Source organism: Salvelinus sp. IW2-2015, unplaced genomic scaffold (genome assembly GCF_002910315.2).
Source record: "Salvelinus sp. IW2-2015 unplaced genomic scaffold, ASM291031v2 Un_scaffold1406, whole genome shotgun sequence".
In the NCBI taxonomy this organism is placed as follows: Eukaryota; Metazoa; Chordata; class Actinopteri; order Salmoniformes; family Salmonidae; genus Salvelinus; species Salvelinus sp. IW2-2015.
The window spans coordinates 139,963-160,588 of record NW_019942889.1 but is presented as its reverse complement, the minus strand read 5'-3'; the positions used below and the strand labels follow the sequence as shown (position 1 = coordinate 160,588).

The following is a 20,626-nucleotide window of genomic DNA, read 5'->3' as shown; positions in this document are numbered from 1 at the left end:
TCATCAACCATGTGTAGTTAACTAGTGATTATGTTAAGATTGATTGTTTTATAAGATAAAGTTTAATGCTATGCTAGCACCTTACCATGGTTTCTTGCTGCACTCACGTGACAGGTCGTCAGCCTGCCACGCAGTCTCCTCTGGAGTGCAATGTAATCGGGCCATTATCGGTGTCCAAAAATGCTGATTACCGATTGTTATGAAAACTTGAAATCGGCCCTCAATTTAATCGGCCCAGTTTCCGATTTAATCGTTGACTCGTGGCAACAGTGGCTGACTTTCTCCATTTATAGATAATTTGTCTTACCATGGACTGAATGAACATTCAAGGCTTTTTAGAAGGTTAGACCTCTTTCTCCTCTTCTTTTTTCAGTCAAACATTCTTAATCTTTAGGTCTTCTGAGATTCTCGTTTGTCGATGGCATGGTTCACAGCTTCTAGTGTAATCAGCAAACTCAAAGTTTTGAGTTTTTTATATGGCAGGGAGGCGCTCCACCACAACATCTCCCTGGAATCTCGTTCCTAATTGATTGACTCCAGGTTAGCTGACTCCTGACTCCAATTAGCTTTTGGAGAAGTCATTAGCCTAGATGTTCACATACTTTTCCCACCTACACTGTGAATGTTTAAATGATGTATTCAATATAGACAATAAAAATATAATTTGTGTGTTATTAGTTGAAGGAAACTTGTTTGTCTATATTGTTGTGACTTAGATGAAGATCAGATAACATTTTATGAACCAATTTATGTAGAAATCCAGGTAATTCCAAAGGGTTCACATACTTGTTCTTGCAACTGTATGTATATAGGGAATAGGGTGCCATTCGTATACCTAAAAAAGTAGTGTACTAAATAATGTTATAGGGTGCCATTCGGAACACAAACTAAGACTCTTTGGCCCTTGATTAACCTGTATGAAGTCTCTGATGAGCTTTCAGGCTGCTCTTCTGAGTGAAGGTCTTACCACATATCTCACAGCTGTAGGGCTTCTCACCAGTATGAGTGTGCAGGTGTCTTTCAAAATGACTATGGCGATCAAAACTCTTTCCACAAAAGGAGCATATGAAACATCTATTTCTTGTGTCGTCTGTAGTGGCACTGGCTCCCTCTGTACTGTCAAAACTGTCTATGCCAAGGGCAAATAAAATCCCCTCTTGACTGTAGTTTGGTTCTGTGATGTAAGCGCTCATTGCCGTTTCCTCCTCTACAGGTAGTTGTGGCAGTGGTACCCGGTTCTGAAACCTGGGTAGTATTGTCCCATCACCATCCTCCCTGTTCCTTGCGTGTAGAACCATCCCCGCATACTGCTCTTGCTCAATCACATCCAACTTGTCTTTCTCTTCCTGAAAAGACACGTCTCCCAGTTCCACCTCTCTAGAAGCTGACGTATAGAACCCGTGGTGGTGGTGCAGTCCATCAAAAGGACTGTGATGGTATTTGACACTGGGTGAAACAGGATGGGAGTTCTGCTGCTTTGTCACATCGGAGGAGCAACCTGGATGTAGTGATCCAGACGCAGTATCACTGTGCCTCTCTGTGAAAGATCTACACAGCTGACTCTCCCTCTCATCCATGACATACTCTGGGTCGTCCTGGTAACCTGGTCGCTCTGTGCTTTGTTGGTGTGGAGGTCCTGACTGACTGAGTATCTGGGATTCAAACTGCTTCTCTTTCTCTGCTTCCCCCACCAACCCCTGCCCCCTGCCCTCCTCCTCCTCCTCCTCCTCACTGTACCCGGAGCCAGGCTGTGCTTCAGCAGATGTGGGATGATCCCTCGGTTCTTCTGGGTACTCCGAGGGTCTAGGATAAACGTCAGGCTTTTTATCATCTAGCGGAGGTTGACCCGTTAGCATGTCAGCACCGTCTGCTTGACAGGAAAAAAGTATTAAAGCATAGATTTTAACAACATGGCAATTTAAACAATGAACTGTTTAACGTCATCTTAAACCACTGATAGAAAACGGGAAAACACTTTGTATCCATCCCAAATGGCACCCTATTCTGTATGTAGTGCGCTACTATTGATCAGAGCCCTTTGGGTCCTGGTCAATAGTAGTACACTATAAAGGGAATRGGGCGCCATTAAGGATGTAGCCTTAATTATATAACAGTTATACTGTCTGTTAATTACAGAATAATTGACTGATTTACACACTTAAGAGTAAGCTTTTTCATGTATTAAAAGCATGAAAAAAAATCTTTATTATTCTCATCTCTTACCTCTGTGTGTCTTTAGATGCCCTTTGAGGCTACCCTTCTGGTTGAAACACCTTCCACATATGTCACAACTATACGGTTTCTCACCCGTATGAATTCTCTGGTGCCTTTCCAGATGACCAACACGCTCAAAAACTTTCCCACAGAATGAGCAGATGAAGCACTTCTTGTCCTTGGTGACTCCTTGGAAGGTTTTCACTTTCCTTTCCGGAAAACTGGAGAAGATGGGAGGATGGMTCAGAGAAGCCCCGTCCATGACCCGTGAGTTTGGCTGTACTGTACCGTCACTTGCTATCAAGAGTGTGTCTGAAGATCCATAATGTTTCTGCCTGAGCTGTAAAATCATATCCTCGCTGACATCTACATATGGTTTCCCTGGAAATGAACCACTGCTGCATGACGCCTCCACCATTCCTGGGACAGGAAGTACAGGAGAGTGATCAGTGAGACACTGGGAGTTCTGACCTGAACTGCTGAAATATTCTGAATTGCTCGTCTCCATATCGTTGTCTGCTTGTGGACCGGACATCCACGGCTGGCTGTCTCTCTCGTACATCGACAATTCCTCATCCAGTTGCTGTTCTGCTCTCCCTGCAGTCTGTTCTTCTGCTTTAGGATCTAGTGTCTGGAATGCATCCTTCTCCTCCCCTGGCTCAGACTTCATAGGCATCTGAGGAGCAGTTTGGAACACTTCGTCCTTTCCGTTGCAACGCTCTTCCTCAGTCTGACGTCTATCCAGGGGAGGCTTCTCTTCGTTGTTAGCTAGTCCGTCCATCGATACTGTGTGGAAAGATTACATTTGATTGATAAAATATCGATGCATCGGTCATGTCCTAAATAGCACCCTATATGSGGTCTGGTKAAAAGTWGTGCACTACGTAGGGAAAAGGGTACCAATTTGGAGTGTACATGGAATGATCTGTTGTATAATAGTGTACTATCTGCTGTCATTAGCTAGTGATTCTAGTCTCTTACCTCTGTGAGTCTTCAGATGCCCTTTGAGGCTACCCTTCTGGTTGAAACACCTTCCACATAAGTCACAGCTGTACGGTTTCTCACCCGTATGAATTCGTAGATGCCTTTCKAGATGACTGTAACGTTCAAAACTCTTTCCACACAGTGTGCAAATGAAGTGTTTATTAACCTGGAAAAATCTCTTGGTCCTCGCTCTCCTTGCCGAATTATAATTCGGGCCAAAACCGAATTCACTTTGAGGGTCTGGATTTGACTMTACTGTGCCGTCGCTTGTTCTCCTGAGCGCGTCTGACTGCCGATAARGTTGTTGCTGTCTGAGCTGTAAAATCATATCCTCTCTGACATTAGACTCCAAATATGGTTTCCCTGGTAATGAAACATTGCTGCATGATGCTGCCGTCATTCCGGAAGTTCCAGGAGAGTGATCGGGGAGACACAGTGAGTTTGTCTCCATATCATTGTCTTCTTGTGTACTGGACATCCACGTCTGGCTGTCTCTCTSGTACGTTGACAGTTCAGCTTCAAGACGATACTTGTATTTTCTCCTTGTAGTCTGCTCTTCCTGTTCATCCTCCCCTCCCGGCTCAATCTTGACCAGAGTCTCATCCGCAGGTCCAACGGCTTCATCCTTTCCGTTACCATCTCCCTCAGGCTGCAGTTTTTCAAGTGAGGTCCTCCTCACAGAAGTGGTACCGCTTTTACCAGTCCCTGTGAAAATATTCCGTCATCAAAATCCTTCATTGTTTGTTTTAACAGTAATCCAAATGGATTTGGATTATATATACACACACACACACACACACACACACACACACACACACAAACACGTTATTGTTGTCTTTTTTCTTTATTTTTTAACTTTAGTTTATTTGGCAAAATATCTTAACTCTTCTTGAACTGCACTGTTGGTTAATTAAGAGCTTGTCAGTAAGCATTTCACGATAAGGTCTACACCCGTTGTATTCGGCGCATGTGGCAAATAAAGTTTYATTTGAGGCTGTCGGCGATTGGGTTCAAGGGTTGTAAATGGTTTGTAAAAATAAATTATTTGATTTCACAATCCTACTATCATGACAGTGAGTAAGCCTTGTTCGAGCCAGGACGGCCCATAGGGCAAGAGCGTCCTGTTCCTATAGCGGGATGCACAAGTACACCAAGGGGTCACATTGAATTTTCCAGAGCAAACACCCCCCCCCCCCAGTTAGAATAGTTTACTTATTAAATTGTTCAGCCTGTTCTCATTCTATGAGACAATAGAATGTTCCTCTAAGGTCCTTCAAATTGTGAGTGTGGCACAGGGGGAGAAATATGCACGCCCAGTCATTGTAGCTTACAACCTTAATACAGTTGCAGGAAAACCCACCTCTGAAAGCAGCTTTGACGGCCGCTGTTAAAAGACGATGATCACAGAGCCTTTCTCGTGTTATTAGGCTACACTTATTTCTCAAATCACAATAAAATGGTGTCAAATGCACCATTTTCATAAACAGATTTTTTTGCAGCAGCATTGTTTATGCCCGTTAGAGGCGCCAACGGGCGTTGAATGCATAGGCTAAATGTGCATGGTCAGGTGTAACAGCGAGGCCTACACTATATTCACAGTACGTGATCCTTGGGTTGGCCGTGTGCCAGCGGAACACCTTTTTGGTGACATTTGAATCATCAATATATTGTATAACTAGCAACAACATAGCCTATGTTTAGACTTTAGAGTTTGATCTATCTAAAAATGATCCCAGTGGTGGAAATGCAGATGGGCAACCCTCTTGATGTAGCCCACCATTTAAAATCAGGTGGGCTACATCAGGTGATAATGCTTTGCTAAATAGCACAGTGGCCTGATTTACTTTATTTAACGAGGCAAGTCAGTTAAGAACAAATATGTTATATTTCAGCAATGACGGCCTACCGGGAACAGTGGGTTAACTGCCTTGTTCAGGGTCCAGGGGGGAACAGTGGGTTAACTGCCTTGCTCAGGGTCCAGGGGGGACAGTGGGTTCACTGCCTTGTTCAGGGTCCAGGGGGAACAGTGGGTTAACTGCCTTGCTCAGGGTCCAGGGGGAACAGTGGGTTAACTGCCTTGTTCAGGGTCCGGGGGAAGTGGGTCTGTTAGGCCAGGAACGTGGGTTAACTGCCTTGCTCAGGGTCCAGGGGGAACAGTGGGGTTAACTGCCTTGCTCAGGGGCAGAATGACAGATTTTACCTTGTCAGCTCAGGGATTCGATCCAGCAACCTTTCGGTTACTGGCCCAACGCTCTGACCACCAGGCTACCTGATATTGACCAATATGTTATATCGGGCTATTTCTTGAGGGGGAGTTATATTTCAGATGTCATCATCATGTTATTTTGGAGTAGGATTTCCTTCTAAAAAAGGTCACCAGAACTGACTCTCAGCCCCCCCCCCCCCCCAAAAACTGTTAGGTTCTTCCGCGACCAAACTAGGAACCCCCATCTCCCAAATCAACCAATGAGTCAACCCGTGGACAGGATACTTGTCTGTTGTAGGGCCTTACTCCCAATGTGAGTAAGGCTCCATCTCCTTAATGTGAGTGCTAAACAGTCTGTGTTCAAATCAATGATTTATATATACACACTAGATGACTAATAGGGGGTGCTGTGCTGAAGCCACTGTGCCTCCATCTTGGCTCTACCCCACCAMTGTAAAGAAATATTTTGGAAGTTATAGAAAACGCATTTATTAATGTCTACATTCCTTTTTGCTACATGTATTGTATTAGACACCTTAATGCACAGTTTTAAATTAGATTTTTTTTAAACATTACAAGTTTTCCTTAAAGTCGTTTTTTGAGATTACTCAACGTTACTGTCCCCACTACAACAATAAAAAATACTTAAATGCATYTAAATTTGTTCTTGGAACACTTAATTGAAATACTGTAGAATTCCATGTATTCCTATGGAGGACTGCTCCTACTGAGGAGAGCCAATATGGCCGAACGGTGGCTTTAAAGCCTCTCAATGGCCAATACATAGCGTCCACAATCCAGGATATATATATATCGTTTGTTCAAACCCCCAACCTTCCAATCTCAGGGCGTAGGCCTGCACTCTAACCACAAGGCCACCGAGTTGGTTATAATGATAGTCATTGCCATTCCTCTCCCATCCCATCCCATTGGGCAGTCAGAGATATATGACTGGAGGACATGAGGCCTTCAGACTGCACATTTTTTAGCCCAGGGCTAAATGCCGTGAGAACGTGTGTAGGCTGATTAAATAAGCCTAGTTACATTGTTTACCTGCGAAATGGTCATGTAATATTGCTAGAACCCTAATGTGACTTGCACAGTTAACTATTGATAATTGATTGATAGTATAAGTGAGTTACTACGTCGACCCACCTTTTCTCCCAAGATTCTCAGCAGCGACTGATCGACCATGATGGATGCGTTTTCGAGGTTGAATCCCTCGAGCTCTTRGAAGCTCGCTGTCAAGTTGTTGTACATTATTTTTCAGGACGTTGATTTCATTTTCCCGTCGACACATTTCTACACGTAACACAACTATGCCATCGTCGACTACTTTGCRAATTTCTGCAACCGCAGTTTTAGAAAGTACCTCTATGATGGAAGCGATRTGAGCCCGGAGAGAAACACTGCTCAACATTTTCAAARGTTTGCGAAAACTAAACAGAGCTCGGTCTGACTTCTGCAGAAGATTTAAACTTTGTATCTAAGTAATATGCTAATAATGTTTTGAAAATGGTAAATATGCTAGCAACAATTTGATCCGTGTAGTTCTGAGCAGATAGTTGCATGCACCGCTGTGAAGCAGGCAAGYATAAAGTACTTAMGTACTTCCGGATCACGGATTTTCGGAATCCTTCAGAATAAGAGTCCTGTCATGTCTACTTTGTGAATTAATAATTAGGGCGAAAATTATGGAAAATGTCCAGAATTATCTATATATGTTATTATTGTTATCATACAAAGAGTAATTAAAAATACTTCTATTAGATATGTGATTTATTTGTTTATTTTTTCAAGCCGAAATGGTCAACAATGTTTTTTGTGTYTACTCAGGAGCACTWCTAGTTTCCAAATCCACAGAGTTTACACCCAGAGCATCGTCGGTGCTCATTTTGAGGCCCTTTAAAATCCAATAATCATCATTAGGATAATGTAGATCATTTACAGGTATACCATCAGTTAAAAACCTCTCAGGGATAGGCGTCCCGCTAGCGGTAAAACTGGAGGGCGCGCAATTCAAATAAATAATCATAAAAATGATGGGTATTAAACATTTAGGTACATACAAGTGTCTTATATCGGTTGAAAACTTATATTCTTGTTAATCTAACTGCACTGTCCGATTTACAGGAGCCATTACAGCGATAGCATGCCATGAGATTGTTTGAGGACGGCGCCCCACATCAAAATATTTTTCCACCGGCACAGGTTTCATAAATTCACAAATAGTGATTAAATATTCACCTACTTTTTGAAAATCTTCCTCTGATTTGTCATCCTAAGGGTCCCAGCTATAACAAGTACTGTCGTTTTGTTAGATAAAATCCTTCTTTATATACTAAAAAGTGTGTTTAGTTGGCACCATCAATTTGAGTAATCCACTCGTTTAACATGCAGAGAAAGGAATCCGAAAATCTACCCATAAACTTTGTTTCAACAAGTCAAAATATGTTTCTTTTCACTCCTCAGATACACTAAAATGTAATCAAACTATAATATTTCTTACGGAAAAAAGTATGTTCAATAGGAAACCGATTTTAGCAGGTGCGTCTTGTCTTCATCTCGCGCCCAAACACGAATTTCCAAGACTGTGTCCCTGTACTAAAACTAATATTTCTTATTCATTTTGGAAGTTACAAGCCTGAAGCCTTGAACATAGACTGCTGACACCCTGTGGAAGCCATAGGAATTGCATCCTGGGAGCTAGAATTCAGTATGCCCCTATACTTTCCATTATAAGAGCATGGTTTCTCTCAAAAACAAAAATTCTGGTTGGTTTTTCTTTGGATTTTCTRCTACCATATCTATTGTGTTATATTCTCCTACATTATTTGAACATTTCTACAAACTTCAAAGTGTTTTCTTTCCAATGATACCAATTATATCCTGGCTTCAGAGCCTGATCAACAGGCAGTTTACTTTGGGCATGTCAGTCAGGCAGAAATTGAGAAAAAAGGGGGCCTAGCCCTAAGAAGTTTTTAATTAACACTCCATCTACAGATCACATTGTTTCCATTGTTTCGCTTAAGCAGTTAGCTTCTTACCTAATCACATGCTAATAGTCGGAATTTGGCACCTCCATTATAAGGCAATCCAAGAGTGCAAGTCTGATATAAAATGGCGTTTAATTTCATACTGTAAGCAAACAAAGAGTAAGCTAAATGTATTCCATTGTGATTAAGATYTAGTCCTGAATTAGTCAGTCAGCAGAGAGTTAAAGTGACAGTACAAAAGTGRAGACTTGGACGCTGGTTTTATGGACACAATCGCTAGTTTTTCCTGTAAAGTGCTATATTTGTACCATTGAGGGCCAGTTTCCCAGACAGATAGTAAGCCTAGTCCTGAACTAAAAAGCTTGTTCAATGATGATTCTCCATTGAATGTGCTTCTTAGTCCAGAACAAGGCTTAATCTGTGTCTGGGAAACTGGCCCATAGTGTCCAGGGGCCCCACACAAACTTTTTTGTTCAAACTCATCTGTTTTGTATTCTATGGACTCTAGTGAGTAGGCTGGACCCTGGTTCATCTGTTTTGTATGCTAGGGACTCTAGTGAGTAGGCTGGACCCTGGTTCATCTGTTTTGTATGCTAGTAAGTATGGTAAGTTGGTGGTTGAAGATATCCCTCTAGTGGTGTGGGGGCTGTGCTTTGGCAAAGTGGGTGGGGTTATATCCTTCCTGTTTGGCCCTGTCCGGGGGTATCATCGGATGGGGCCACAGTGTCTCCTGACCCCTCCTGTCTCAGCCTCCAGTATTTATGCTGCAGTAGTTAATGTGTCGGGGGGCTAGGGTCAGTTTGTTATATCTGGAGTACTTCTCCTGTCTTATCCGGTGTCCTGTGTGAATTTAAGTATGCTCTCTCTAATTCTCTCCTTCTTTCTCTCTCTCAGAGGACCTAAGCCCTAGGACCATGTGTCAGGACTACCTGGCATGATGACTCCTTGCTGTCCCCAGTCCACCTGGCCTTGCTGCTGCTCCAGTTTCAACTGTTCTGCCTGCGGCTATGGAACCCTGACCTGTTCACCGGACGTGCTAAAAAAGCCAACTGACATTTACTCCTGAGATGCTGACTTGCTGCACCCTCGACAACTACTGTGATTATTATTATTTGACCATGTTGGTCATTTATGAACATTTGAACATCTTGGCCATGTTCTGTTATAATCTCCACCCGGCACAGCCAGAAGAGGACTGGCCACCCCTCAGAGCCTGGTTCCTCTCTAGGTTTCTTCCTAGGTTTTGACCTTTCTAGGGAGTTTTTCCTAGCCACCGTGCTTCTACACCTGCATTGCTTGCTGTTTGGGGTTTTAGGCAGGTTTCTGTACAGCACTTTGAGATATCAGCTGATGTACGAAGGGCTTTATAAATACATTTGATTGAACACTATACATGTCAGCTACTACAGCGACTGAAATGACTGCAAAACTTAACAAAGAGCTGCTGTTAGTTTCAGAGAGGGTGGCAAGGAATAAGTTAATCCTAAATGTTTCTAAAACTAAAAGCATTGTATTTGGTACAAATCATTCACTAAACTCTAAACCTCAACTAAACCTTGTAATAAACAATGTGGAAATTGAGCAAGTTGAGGTGACTAAACTGTTTGGAGTAACCCTAGGCTTGGAGTAACGCTGCTCTACCTTCTTAACAGCACTATCAACAAGGCAGGTCCTACAGGCCCTAGTCTTGTCAAAACCTGGACTACTGTTCAGTCATGTGGCCAGGTGCCACAAAAAGGGACTTTGGAAAATTGCAATTGGCTCAGAACAGGGCAGCACGGCTGGCCCTTGGATGTATACAGAGAGCTAATATTAATAATATGAATGTCAATGTCTCCTGGCTCAAAGTGGAYGAGATCACTACTTGTATTTATGAGAGGTATTGACATGAATGCACRGAGCGGTCTGTTTGAACTACTGGTACTYCATACCCCACAAGACATGCCACCAGAGGTCTCTTCACAGTCCCCAAGTCCAGAACAGACTATGGGAGGCGCACACTACTACATAGAGCCATGACTACATGGAACTCTATTCCATATCAAGTAACTGCTGCAAACAGTCAAATTAGATTAAAKAAACTGATAAAAATACACCTTATTGAACAGCAGGGACTGTGAAGCAACAAACATAGGCARAGACACATGCATACACACACACAATAACATATGCACTATACACACACGTACACATGGATTTTGTGCTYTAGATATGTGGTAGAGTAGGGGCCCAACACAGTGTGTTGTGAAATCTGTGAATGTGTTGTAATGTTTTTAAAATTGTATAACTGCCTTAATGTTGCTGGACCCCAGAAAGAGTAGCTGCTGCCTTGGCAGGAACTAATGGGGATCCATAATAAACCCCAGGAAGAGTAGCTGCTGCCTTGGCAGGAACTAATGGGGGTCCATAATAAACCCCAAGAAGAGTAGCTGCTGCCTTGGCAGGAACTAATGGGATCATAACCACCCAAGAAGAGAGCTGCTGCCTTGGCAGGAACTAATGGGGATCCATAATAAATACATTTCTGCATTCGTATGTGAAGCACGTGCATAATGAAATGGTACAGTTAACCACTCTGTTGAACAATATCTGTCACGTCACAGAACTGAGCGGACTATGAATACAGTGACATAGTTTGATATATATGACAAAATTACATTGACTTCAAATCTTAAAAGTTGCACGAAAATCTATAAAGGCAGTATTTCAAAATGGAACTTTAATCATCATGACAGCAAATACAAAAATCCTCTATAAAAATATAAGAAAAAATTTCTTAATATATTTCAAACAACTAAAACAACTGGAATTCCAAATGATTCAAATATGTAGAAAGTAATCAATGCATGTTATATAACATCAACACAAACTAGTAGTAGTAAATAGCTCATTTTCATTTCCTTGAAAAATGTTTCGCTACGGTACGCCCTATGAACACAACACTGGTGTGATCAATATAAGTCTTCTAGAGCTACATTTCTTTTTCCCCAGCGGTTCTAGATGTCCCTGTGGGCCTCACCTTAACCTCCTCCTCTCCCTCAGCCTGTGGGAGCCTCCTCTCCCCTCAGCTTTTGTGGGGGCCTCCTCTCCCTCAGCCTGTGGGGGCCTCCTCTCCCTCAGCCTGTGGGGGCCCTCTCTCACGTCCTCAGCCTGTGGGGCCTCCTCTCCTCAGCCTGTGGGGGCCCTCCTCTCCCTCAGCCTGTGGGGTCTCTCCTCTCCCTCAGCCGGTGTTACTTCTCCTCTCCCTCAGCCTGTGTTACTCTCTCTGGCTCCCTCAGCCTGTGTTACTCTCCTCTCCCTCAGCCTGTGTTACTCTCCTCTCCTCAGCCTGTGTTACTCTCCTCTCCCTCAGCCTGTGTTACTCTCCTCTCCCTCAGCCTGTGTTACTCTCCTCTCCTCAGCCTGTGTTATCTCTCTTCTTCCCTCAGCCTGTGTTATTCTCCTCTTCCTCAGCCTGTGATACTCTCCTCTCCCTCAGCCTGTGTTATTCTCCTCTCCCTCAGCCTGTGTTATTCTCCTCTTCCTCAGCCTGTGATATTCTCCTCTTCCTCAGCCTGTGATACTCTCCTCTCCCTCAGCTTGTGTTACTCTTCTCAGGCCATGATAGCGTTGGATGTGGTCTCTCAGACTGACATTGTTGATTGAAGCACTTCTCACACTGCTGCACTTGAAGGGCCTCTCCCCTGTGTGGAGGCGCATGTGGGACTTGAGGTGGCTCGCTTGGTTGAAGGACCTGTTGGCAGACCTGGCACATGTGGGGCTTCTGCCTCGTGTGAAAAATCACGTGCCTCTCCAGATGGTTTTTGTTAGAAAATTCTTTTGTAACAAGTGTGGCAGATGTTTCTATTCAGGTTGCTGTGGTTCGTAGGTGGCTGTTCCTTGCCATTAGGTCATCACATTTTTCGGAGCATTCTGAGCACTGGTAGGAGAGTTCTCATCCTGATGGCTCTCCTCATGTGTCAGTTTGTCTGACCTGGTTTTGAATGGCTGCAGGCAGAACTTACATGGGAAAACATGGTCGGGGTGGTGGAGGTGCCTGTGAATCTTGATACCCGTTTCAGTCCTACAGCGCTTACACACAGTCTACACAGCGGAATTTCTTGATCTTGTGCTCACACCATGGTCCTTTTTGTGAGGAAAGATGCCGCAGTCTGTACAGAGCAAGGATGGAGGTTGTGTGTTGTGTTCCCGTCGTACATGTTCCTTGAAGCTGTCCGGGTCCTCGAACTGCATGTAGAATCGGTCAAATCCAACAGCTTGTTGGACCTCACTCACACACACACCACAGGCGTACAGRTTCTTATGGCGCTGTGTGGTGCAGGCGAGTACGGGCTCGGCTCCACAGTCAGTACACCACTCCACAAGTCTCTCATCTTTCTCTATTCCYCTCTGAGAATTATCAACGTCGGCCTTTTCTGTTAGACCAGAGGAACCTGCCGTTTCCAAATCCTCAGAAGAATCAGAGTCCATTACAATGTCTTCCTCATCAGACGGCTCCCACTCGGTCTCATCTGATCTCTCCTGCTTATTCCGTTTCTTGGGCTTTTCGTCCTCCTCACTCTCCTCGTCCGAGGACTGAGAATCATGTTCACACAACTCCTCAGTGATTTCCATAGTCAAGCAAATGTTCTCTTGGTCTGGGTCTCTATCTTCACATGGCTGGGACAATGTCTCTCCAACCGCCTTAGGAAAGGAAAACAAAATATAATTATTTTGGATTACAGGCATGTCAGAATCTTGTTAAGAATGTTGTGTGCAGAGTTTGTATTTCATTGTGTACACTATATTGTATCCTGTGCATTCCCACCTCTTCATTCAATCCACAGGTTTCCTGGGCAAAAGAGGGCTGGCTCATCCATTTCCTGTGGTGACTGCAGAACGGGCACGTCTGAACGACAGAGAAGCAACCCAGTTCATCCTGGATCCTGGCATCACAGTCGCAGCCACACCTCTCGCAGAGCAGGAAGAGCTGCAGCAGACAGACTCTGTTCACACACACATCTGCACTCCTGTGGATGGAGGGGAAGCAACAGAGGGGTTTTAAAATCGTACCACAATCTTACAATCTCTAAACACTTCAAAAATGGACAGTCAAAGACCAAATACATCTGGGCTGTAGGATTGTTAAGTACTGATAACAAAGAGGTGGTGGGATTATTTGAACGTACTCAGGTGTAATGTCAATGCTGGTTCCAGAATCTTGGACACGGGGACGGGTCAGAACACCTGTGAACATRCACATTGGAACATCAATGACATTCTATGAGACAGAAATTCTACCTGTCTTCATTGTTACAGTSTAATTGGAAAACTAAGTGGAATCGTCATGGACAATTTACCACCATTTCTTGAAGTGGAATGAAAAAGATGCCTGTACAATAGACCAGTGTTGATATTTTAGAAAAATATGAAGTGAGATAAGATCCAAGGAAGGAAGGCAGGTAYAATCCAAAAACAAGACAAAACGGTGACCAGTACAACGCAGAAATCATTTAGTTAACTATTCAAAGATATTAGCAAAAATATATACAAGACAGAAAAAACATGACGYAAACGTGAGTGCTGTTTACCACTGACAAGAAGGTGGACAACGCCGAGTCACTTTATACTGACCTTTGTTCTTCCTTCCAGGCAATATTGGAGCCACCTGTATAGATACATCTGTGATCACTTTTCATTGTAAAGACATRCCAGTAAACATGTCAATATCTCACATGGAACCCTTTATATAGTGCCCATAGGGTTCTGATCAAAAGTATTGCCCTATATAGGGTGGCATTTGGAACGCGTTCAACATGACCTTCAACCAGGGATGGCACCATTCATCAGTCTCTARAGTGATGAGGTAGGGCTAGTTATATTAAACTGTAAAAAAAAATGTAGTGGTTGAAATTGCACCGACTCACCTCTGGTGTGATGAGAGCTTCAATACTCTTCAGATACTGTAAAGAAAATAKAAAATGTTAGGCTACACATCATGAAATATATTGAGACAAATTACAGACGGTAGCKTACATGTAACAAAATAGCACTCAATTGATTGAACATTAAAAATGTTTCCAATATGATTGAAATAGGTATATAACATACTGTTTTATATTTTAATGCAGTCATCTCGGTTCTCATTTGAAGCACCTTTTTATAAATTGTTTGTATCAATTGCAAAGACATTGGCAAGTTTTGAATTTGTAGTTAACTTTGTTCTGAAGTCATTGGTGGTCACATAGAGACGGATCAAACCATGTGATTCTGTTTAGCGGAGATCTTCTGTGTATAAAGTGACGCGGGAAGGCAAAACGACGCACAATAAATACGCTCGCCCGTATTTTGATTTTGACCACCCACACCAGACGCGATCAGGACACGCAGGTTGAAATATCAAAACGAACTCTGAACCAGCTATATTAATTTGGGGACAGGTCGAAAAGCACTAAACATTTATGGCAATTTAGCTAGCTAGCTTGCTGTTGCTAGCTAATTTGTCCTGGGATATAAACATTGGGCTGTTATTTTACCTGAAATGCACAAGGTCCTCTACGCCGACAATTAATCCACTGTAAACCAAGTTAGTTTCTAGTAATCTCTCCTCCTTCAGGCTTCTTCTTCGGACTTTATATATGGCGGTTGGAAACCAACTTTAAGGTGCATTACCACCACCAACTGGACTGGAGTCTGGACCTCAGTTCATCTTTCAATCACCCAAGTGGGTYTATGCTCCTAAAGGTGGGACTTGCAGCACATCAAGGGTCACAAATAGAACCAAGTTCTACGCGCACGAGCAGTGTAGGTGCAATGATTGAATAACGTGTACATTCATTTTGCGACGCGGGAGGTGTGGTCAGCATGTTAGCTTWCAAGTGTTTTCAAGTGCAACGAATAAAAACAATGGTTTTGCGAAACAGCTCGGAGAGTTAACGATGCTCCGACGAAGGTTCTAACGATGAACTTAGCCTTAAGATGCTTTTGGGAAACCGGGTCCTGATAGGCTGGCAAGAGTAACTGTGACCACTTGATCAATCCAGACGGATTTGACACACACACAGACACAAAACAGTAGACTGACTGGGCACGTTTGAGTGGTAAGGTGAAAGAAGCCGACTGTAAACAGAAGTCCGACACATAAAGTTGGGGTAGGTATATACGCACCGGCAGCAAGTCGGAAATCTGCAATTTCCAAAAAAACACGACAATGGCATTTGTCTTTGTTATTTCCGATGAAGTTGATGCTATCGAAATTCCACTTCTACACGAAGCTGAACGTGATCACCATGTTGCAAGGAATGAATATACTGATGAGGAAATGAGTTACCAGCCCAAGCTCTTTCTAACATCCACAACACTGGMTTCATATTTTTGTGATGGTTTTCTCAYAATATAACGAGGTAGTGAGTTTATTGGCTACTAGATTGAGAACATATAGGTGTTTTGCAGCATATTAGACATGCTCTGTTGTTGCCWTTACTTCATCCCTTGTAACGTCCTCATTATTATGTGTGATTGTGCKACATGGAACTGTGACAGATTCTTACTGTATTGTAATTGATTGCATGTTAGCGTCACTATAGCCTGCAGTGTGTTTATTTAATTCTCAACCTTCATGTTGCTTTTCTCAGTAAGCATGTGAAGAACAGAATATATATATATATTTTTTTAAATCACACGAAGGACAAAACACCAACTAGATTCAGCCGTGGGTCTACAGCCGTGTCCCCATGTGCAGTTGCAAACCGTAGGCTGGCTTTTTTATGGCGGTTTTGGAGCAGTGGCTTCTTCCTTGCTGAGCGGCCTTTCAGGTCATGTCGATATAGGACTCGTTTTACTGTGGATATAGATACTTTTGTACCCGTTTCCTCCAGCATCTTCACAAGGTCCTTTGCTGTTGTTCTGGGGTTGATTTGCACTTTTCGCACCAAAGTACGTTCATCTCTAGGAGACAGAACGCATCTCCTTCTTGAGCTGTATGTGGTCCCATGGTGTTTATACTTGCATACTATTGTTTGGACAGATGAACGTGGTACCGTCAGGCGTTTGGAAATTGCTCCCACGGATGAACCAGACTTGTGGAGGTCCACAATTTTTTTTTCCTGAGGTCTTGGCTGATTTATTTTGATTTTCCCATGATGTCAAGCAAAGAGGCACTGAGTTTGAAGGTAGGCCTTGAAATACATCCACAGGTACACCTCCAATTGACTCAAATGGTGTCAATTAGCCTATCAGAAGCTTCTAAAGCCATGACATCATTTTCTGGAATTGTCCAAGCTGTTTAAAGGCACAGTCAACTTAGTGTATGTAAACTTCTGACCCACTGGAAATGTGATACAGTGAATTATAAGTGAAATAATCTGTCTGTAAACAATTGTTGGAAAAATGACTTGTGTCATGCGCAAAGTAGATGTCCTAACCGACTTGCCAAAACTATAGTTTGTTAACAAGAAATTTGTGGAGTGGTTAAAAAACTAGTTTTAATGACTCCAACGTAAGTGTATATAAACTTCCGACTTCAACTGTATATATATACAGTATATATATTTTAAAAATTGCTTAGAAAACTTGAGGGACCAAATAAAATCACCCGCAGGCGCCAATTGGAGAACCCTGCCCTACAATAACCAATGTGTAGCCTACAATATGTATTACATTTGATTGARACTTAATATTCAATCAACACATTTMAATTTGTTTGGTTACAACAATATTACAGGRGAAACCAATTATGGGCAATAACATRYGACAACATTACAGTAACAKAGATATATTACCGCAAGCAGGATATTTCATTTATTTATGTTAGAAATGTGGACCATATGTAGGCCTACATAATTAGATCGTAAGGATCAATATGTATTTAAACTCTAAATAGTAATCCATCCAGAACAGTCAACACGCATTAATAGTAACCAATGATAGGTGGCGACATCAACCATTTGAGTATGTAGTGCCTTTTGCTTCCAAATAAAACCCAGAAAGTTGTCRCCCACAATGCTTTGGTTCCGACTTCACATTGCAGTTGGCGAGGAGCATCTTCAAAACATTTCAAGTTGCTGTTGAAAGTTCATGACCTTTGGTCACATGGTTGTTGTAAAGGTCACGAAGTCGACATGTTGTCTCAAGCCGGACAATTTTTATACCCATAARGCAACACAGTTTGAAAGGCGGTGACCAACGTCTTGACAAAAAGTGATACGCTTCAACACATCCATTGACTTGATGATAGGGGTTGAGTTCATTCATTGGAAGGAGGAGTTTCGGGTTTGAGAGCGATGGCGGAAGCAGAAGCAACGGCTCGTTTCTGTTGGCGCGAGTAAAGATAAAGGGAATTAGTGGAACACTGAAACATCAAAGAATGGCTACAGTTATAAACCAAGATAAGCCTCACTATGATAACGCCTCATTCCTTGTTGGAGTGCGATTCATGAGCAAGGATGTTTTTTTGGGGGGGAAACCCGTCTGAGGTCACAAAGATGGTGAAGGATGCATTGGGAGAAGTGGAGTCAGAGTGATCAGGATTGGTAGGATGTTGATTTTCAAATTATCGACGCATGAAGTGYAACGCTATGATTATTGGAATAGGTCACGGATAAATGGTGTCATATGTGGCGTCTCGATGGAGATCGAGGCTTTATGGATTAAGATGAACATGCCAGGAATAGTTGATTCACGTCACTTAACCCGCACTGTGAATGGACAGGAGGAAAGCCTTTCTTTATTATTGATGTTTGATGAAGAAGTTCTCCCGACCCTTGTAAAGCTGGCGGATATATGAGATATACGGTGGGAGATTATGTACAAAAGCTACTTCAATGTCATAAAGTAAAAAGTTTGGTCAAGTGTTTGCAAACGGAATATCATTGTTGAAGATTCTGAGGATGGACGGTGTTCTAATTGTGATGGGAATCACATTCCAGAGTTCTCTGAGTGGCTTGTTAGGGTGAAGGAGGTCAAAGTAGGATGGATCAGGGCTGTCGAAGGTGTCCTATGCAGAGGCAGTAAAAATGGAGGTGTCCTATGCAGAGGCAGTAGAAATTGAGAAGGTGTCCTATGCAGAGGCAGTAAAAATTGGAGAAGGTGTCCTATGCAGAGGCAGTAGAAATTGAGGTGTCCTATGCAGAGGCAGTAGAAATTGAGGTGTCCTATGCAGAGGCAGTAGAAATTGAGGTGTCCTATGCAGAGGCAGTAAAAATTGAGAAGGTGTCCTATGCAGAGGCAGTAAAAATTGAGAAGGTGTCCTATGCAGAGGCAGTAAAAATTGTCAACGCAACGAGTAGAGATGATAAAGCTATGTCAGTGGATGCCCAACAGGATGTGGATGTCAGTCAGTTGAGAGATCCTGAAATACTAATCATAAAGAAGGTTGATTTTGTTGTTTATTGCACAGGTGATTAAGATGTACAGTTCAAAGTAACAACAACAAAAAATCTAAGAAACCAAAAAAAATCTAAAATCTAAATCCTTCTGAAAGCAGCTAAAAGGTTGGATCTCCAGGATTTCATGGCTGGAACGTTGCAGGGAATACCGTCTGAAGTAACGTCTGACTCTCGGGACTCGGGAGACTGAACAAGTTTACAAATTCTGATCAGAGAGGGTGGAAAATATACTAATTTCAGCAAACTCTGAGTTGATTTGGCCGATACATTAAATACAGGACTACGGTGTTGGCTGTAACTAGGTAACTTAGTCTAGGTAGGCTAGGTTACCTCTAATCGAGATCTTTTCTTCTGTGCTGGTGTTGGTTGATCGGATGTCTTCCGTTTTGTTGTGAAGGAAAACACCGATGGTATCGCGTCRCTTTTTAGCTGCCGTCGATTTGGCTTCCCCATCAATTCAGATTGATAATCCCTCAAATAATCTTCTGGACGAAAATGTTGACTACAGACGCGGATGTTTTGATACTTGGCCACTGGTGTGTTGACATTGTAAATATTATTCTTGATAGACGCGAGCCATTTACGGCATCGGGGTATATCTCCSGTAGGTAAACTGTGYAAGATTACTCCTTCTTTTTGSGCTTGTTTGTAATTAGCACAGTACGGTACAGAACACCACACGGGCATGATGACGACAACAATATAGTCTAGAGAAATTATGAGATTACAGGTTTGACTTCTCAACGCGTTGTTCGTAACTGCTTGGCGAGCGAGTTTTTGGACTAGKCCACGTAAACGCCATTTCCACTTTACTTCCGGGTCATGTCCCCTAATTTTCGGTCGTCACTAGATATCACAACCCCAAAATCAATAAACCCCGCCCATTTCTAAAATATATCTTCTTAAAATCTGTTGTRAAACCTAACTTTAACCACACTGCTAACCTTATGCCTGACCTTAAATTAAGACCAATAAACAATGTAGACTTTGTGGCTGTGGTAACTAGTGTAGTGACAAACCTGCAAGGCTGGAGCAGAGTAGCCTGGTTGACGCGCGACAACACAGCGACTCTGTAACTTAACGTAGTTTACGTTAGCTTGCAAAGTTACAAATCACGTCGTCGGGTAACAGCTAACTAATTACGTTGGTTTGCGATGGAATGATTTGCCAGCGTATTGTGAAAAAMAGCTAGATTTTGGTTTAACTAGATAAACAACTGTTCGATAGTTACTGTAGTTACCTCAGCTCGACTTCTTTTCTGCTGCGCTGATGTTGGCTGATCGGATGCCTTCCTCTTTGAAGGGAAGGGGAAAATCGATGGAATAGCTTCACTTTTCAACGTGCGACGACCTGGCAACCCCATCAGTTGAGACTTCAGGTCCGTTTCGAAATGCTCTGGCTGAAAGTGCTGGCTACAAACACGGACATTTGGATATTTATCCAGTGCAGTATTCACATCATAGGCTGCGTTCTTTATTGCCGCCAGCCACTGTCGACTACGAGTAATATCTCTGACAGGTAACCGATGAAACGTTACCCCAGCAGCCTGTGCTTGCTTGTAGTTCCCACATCCAGGTACTGAGCACCACACCATGACTAAACTTTACAGTTGTCGACTAAAATAAAAGCTGTTGATCGATAATTGTGAACTGGATCCACTTGGTTGTTACCACAGCCACAAAGTAGTAAACCCCGCCCAATTCTATTTCTAATAAAATTAGATGTTTTACCTTAACCACACTGCTAACCTTATGCCTATATATATTTTTTCGACCTAGTTTACGACCAGTAAATGTAGATGTCCCGTTCTACAGGTGAGATGCAGAAACGSTCTTATTGCGTGTGCCCTATTCAACTAGGCA

The 20,626-nt window shown here is 42.7% G+C and overlaps 2 protein-coding genes across 4 annotated transcripts; both read right to left on the bottom strand.

Annotated features, from left to right (window-relative positions):
- Positions 1-537: 537 nt before the first annotated feature.
- Positions 538-6,991, bottom strand: LOC112070732 (zinc finger protein 420-like). Of its 2 annotated transcripts, none has more exons than XM_024138176.2 (4): positions 6,560-6,991; positions 3,196-3,903; positions 2,224-3,000; positions 538-1,870 (listed from the first exon to the last, which is right to left on the bottom strand). In XM_024138176.2, exons 1-4 carry the CDS (start codon positions 6,822-6,824, stop codon positions 909-911), a joined length of 2,712 nt encoding a protein of 903 aa, XP_023993944.1. In that variant the 5' UTR covers positions 6,825-6,991; the 3' UTR covers positions 538-908. The 2 variants fall into 2 exon arrangements, with proteins under 2 accessions (XP_023993944.1, XP_023993945.1); XM_024138177.2 differs by having other exon boundaries at positions 538-1,867.
- A 5,053-nt stretch (positions 6,992-12,044) lies between these two features.
- Positions 12,045-20,626, bottom strand: LOC112070731 (uncharacterized). Of its 2 annotated transcripts, none has more exons than XM_024138175.2 (6): positions 20,005-20,626; positions 14,307-14,342; positions 14,014-14,047; positions 13,569-13,626; positions 13,208-13,409; positions 12,045-13,083 (listed from the first exon to the last, which is right to left on the bottom strand). In XM_024138175.2, exons 1-6 carry the CDS (start codon positions 20,356-20,358, stop codon positions 12,484-12,486), a joined length of 1,284 nt encoding a protein of 427 aa, XP_023993943.1. In that variant the 5' UTR covers positions 20,359-20,626; the 3' UTR covers positions 12,045-12,483. The 2 variants fall into 2 exon arrangements, with proteins under 2 accessions (XP_023993943.1, XP_023993942.1); XM_024138174.2 differs by lacking the exon at positions 20,005-20,626 and adding an exon at positions 19,095-19,576.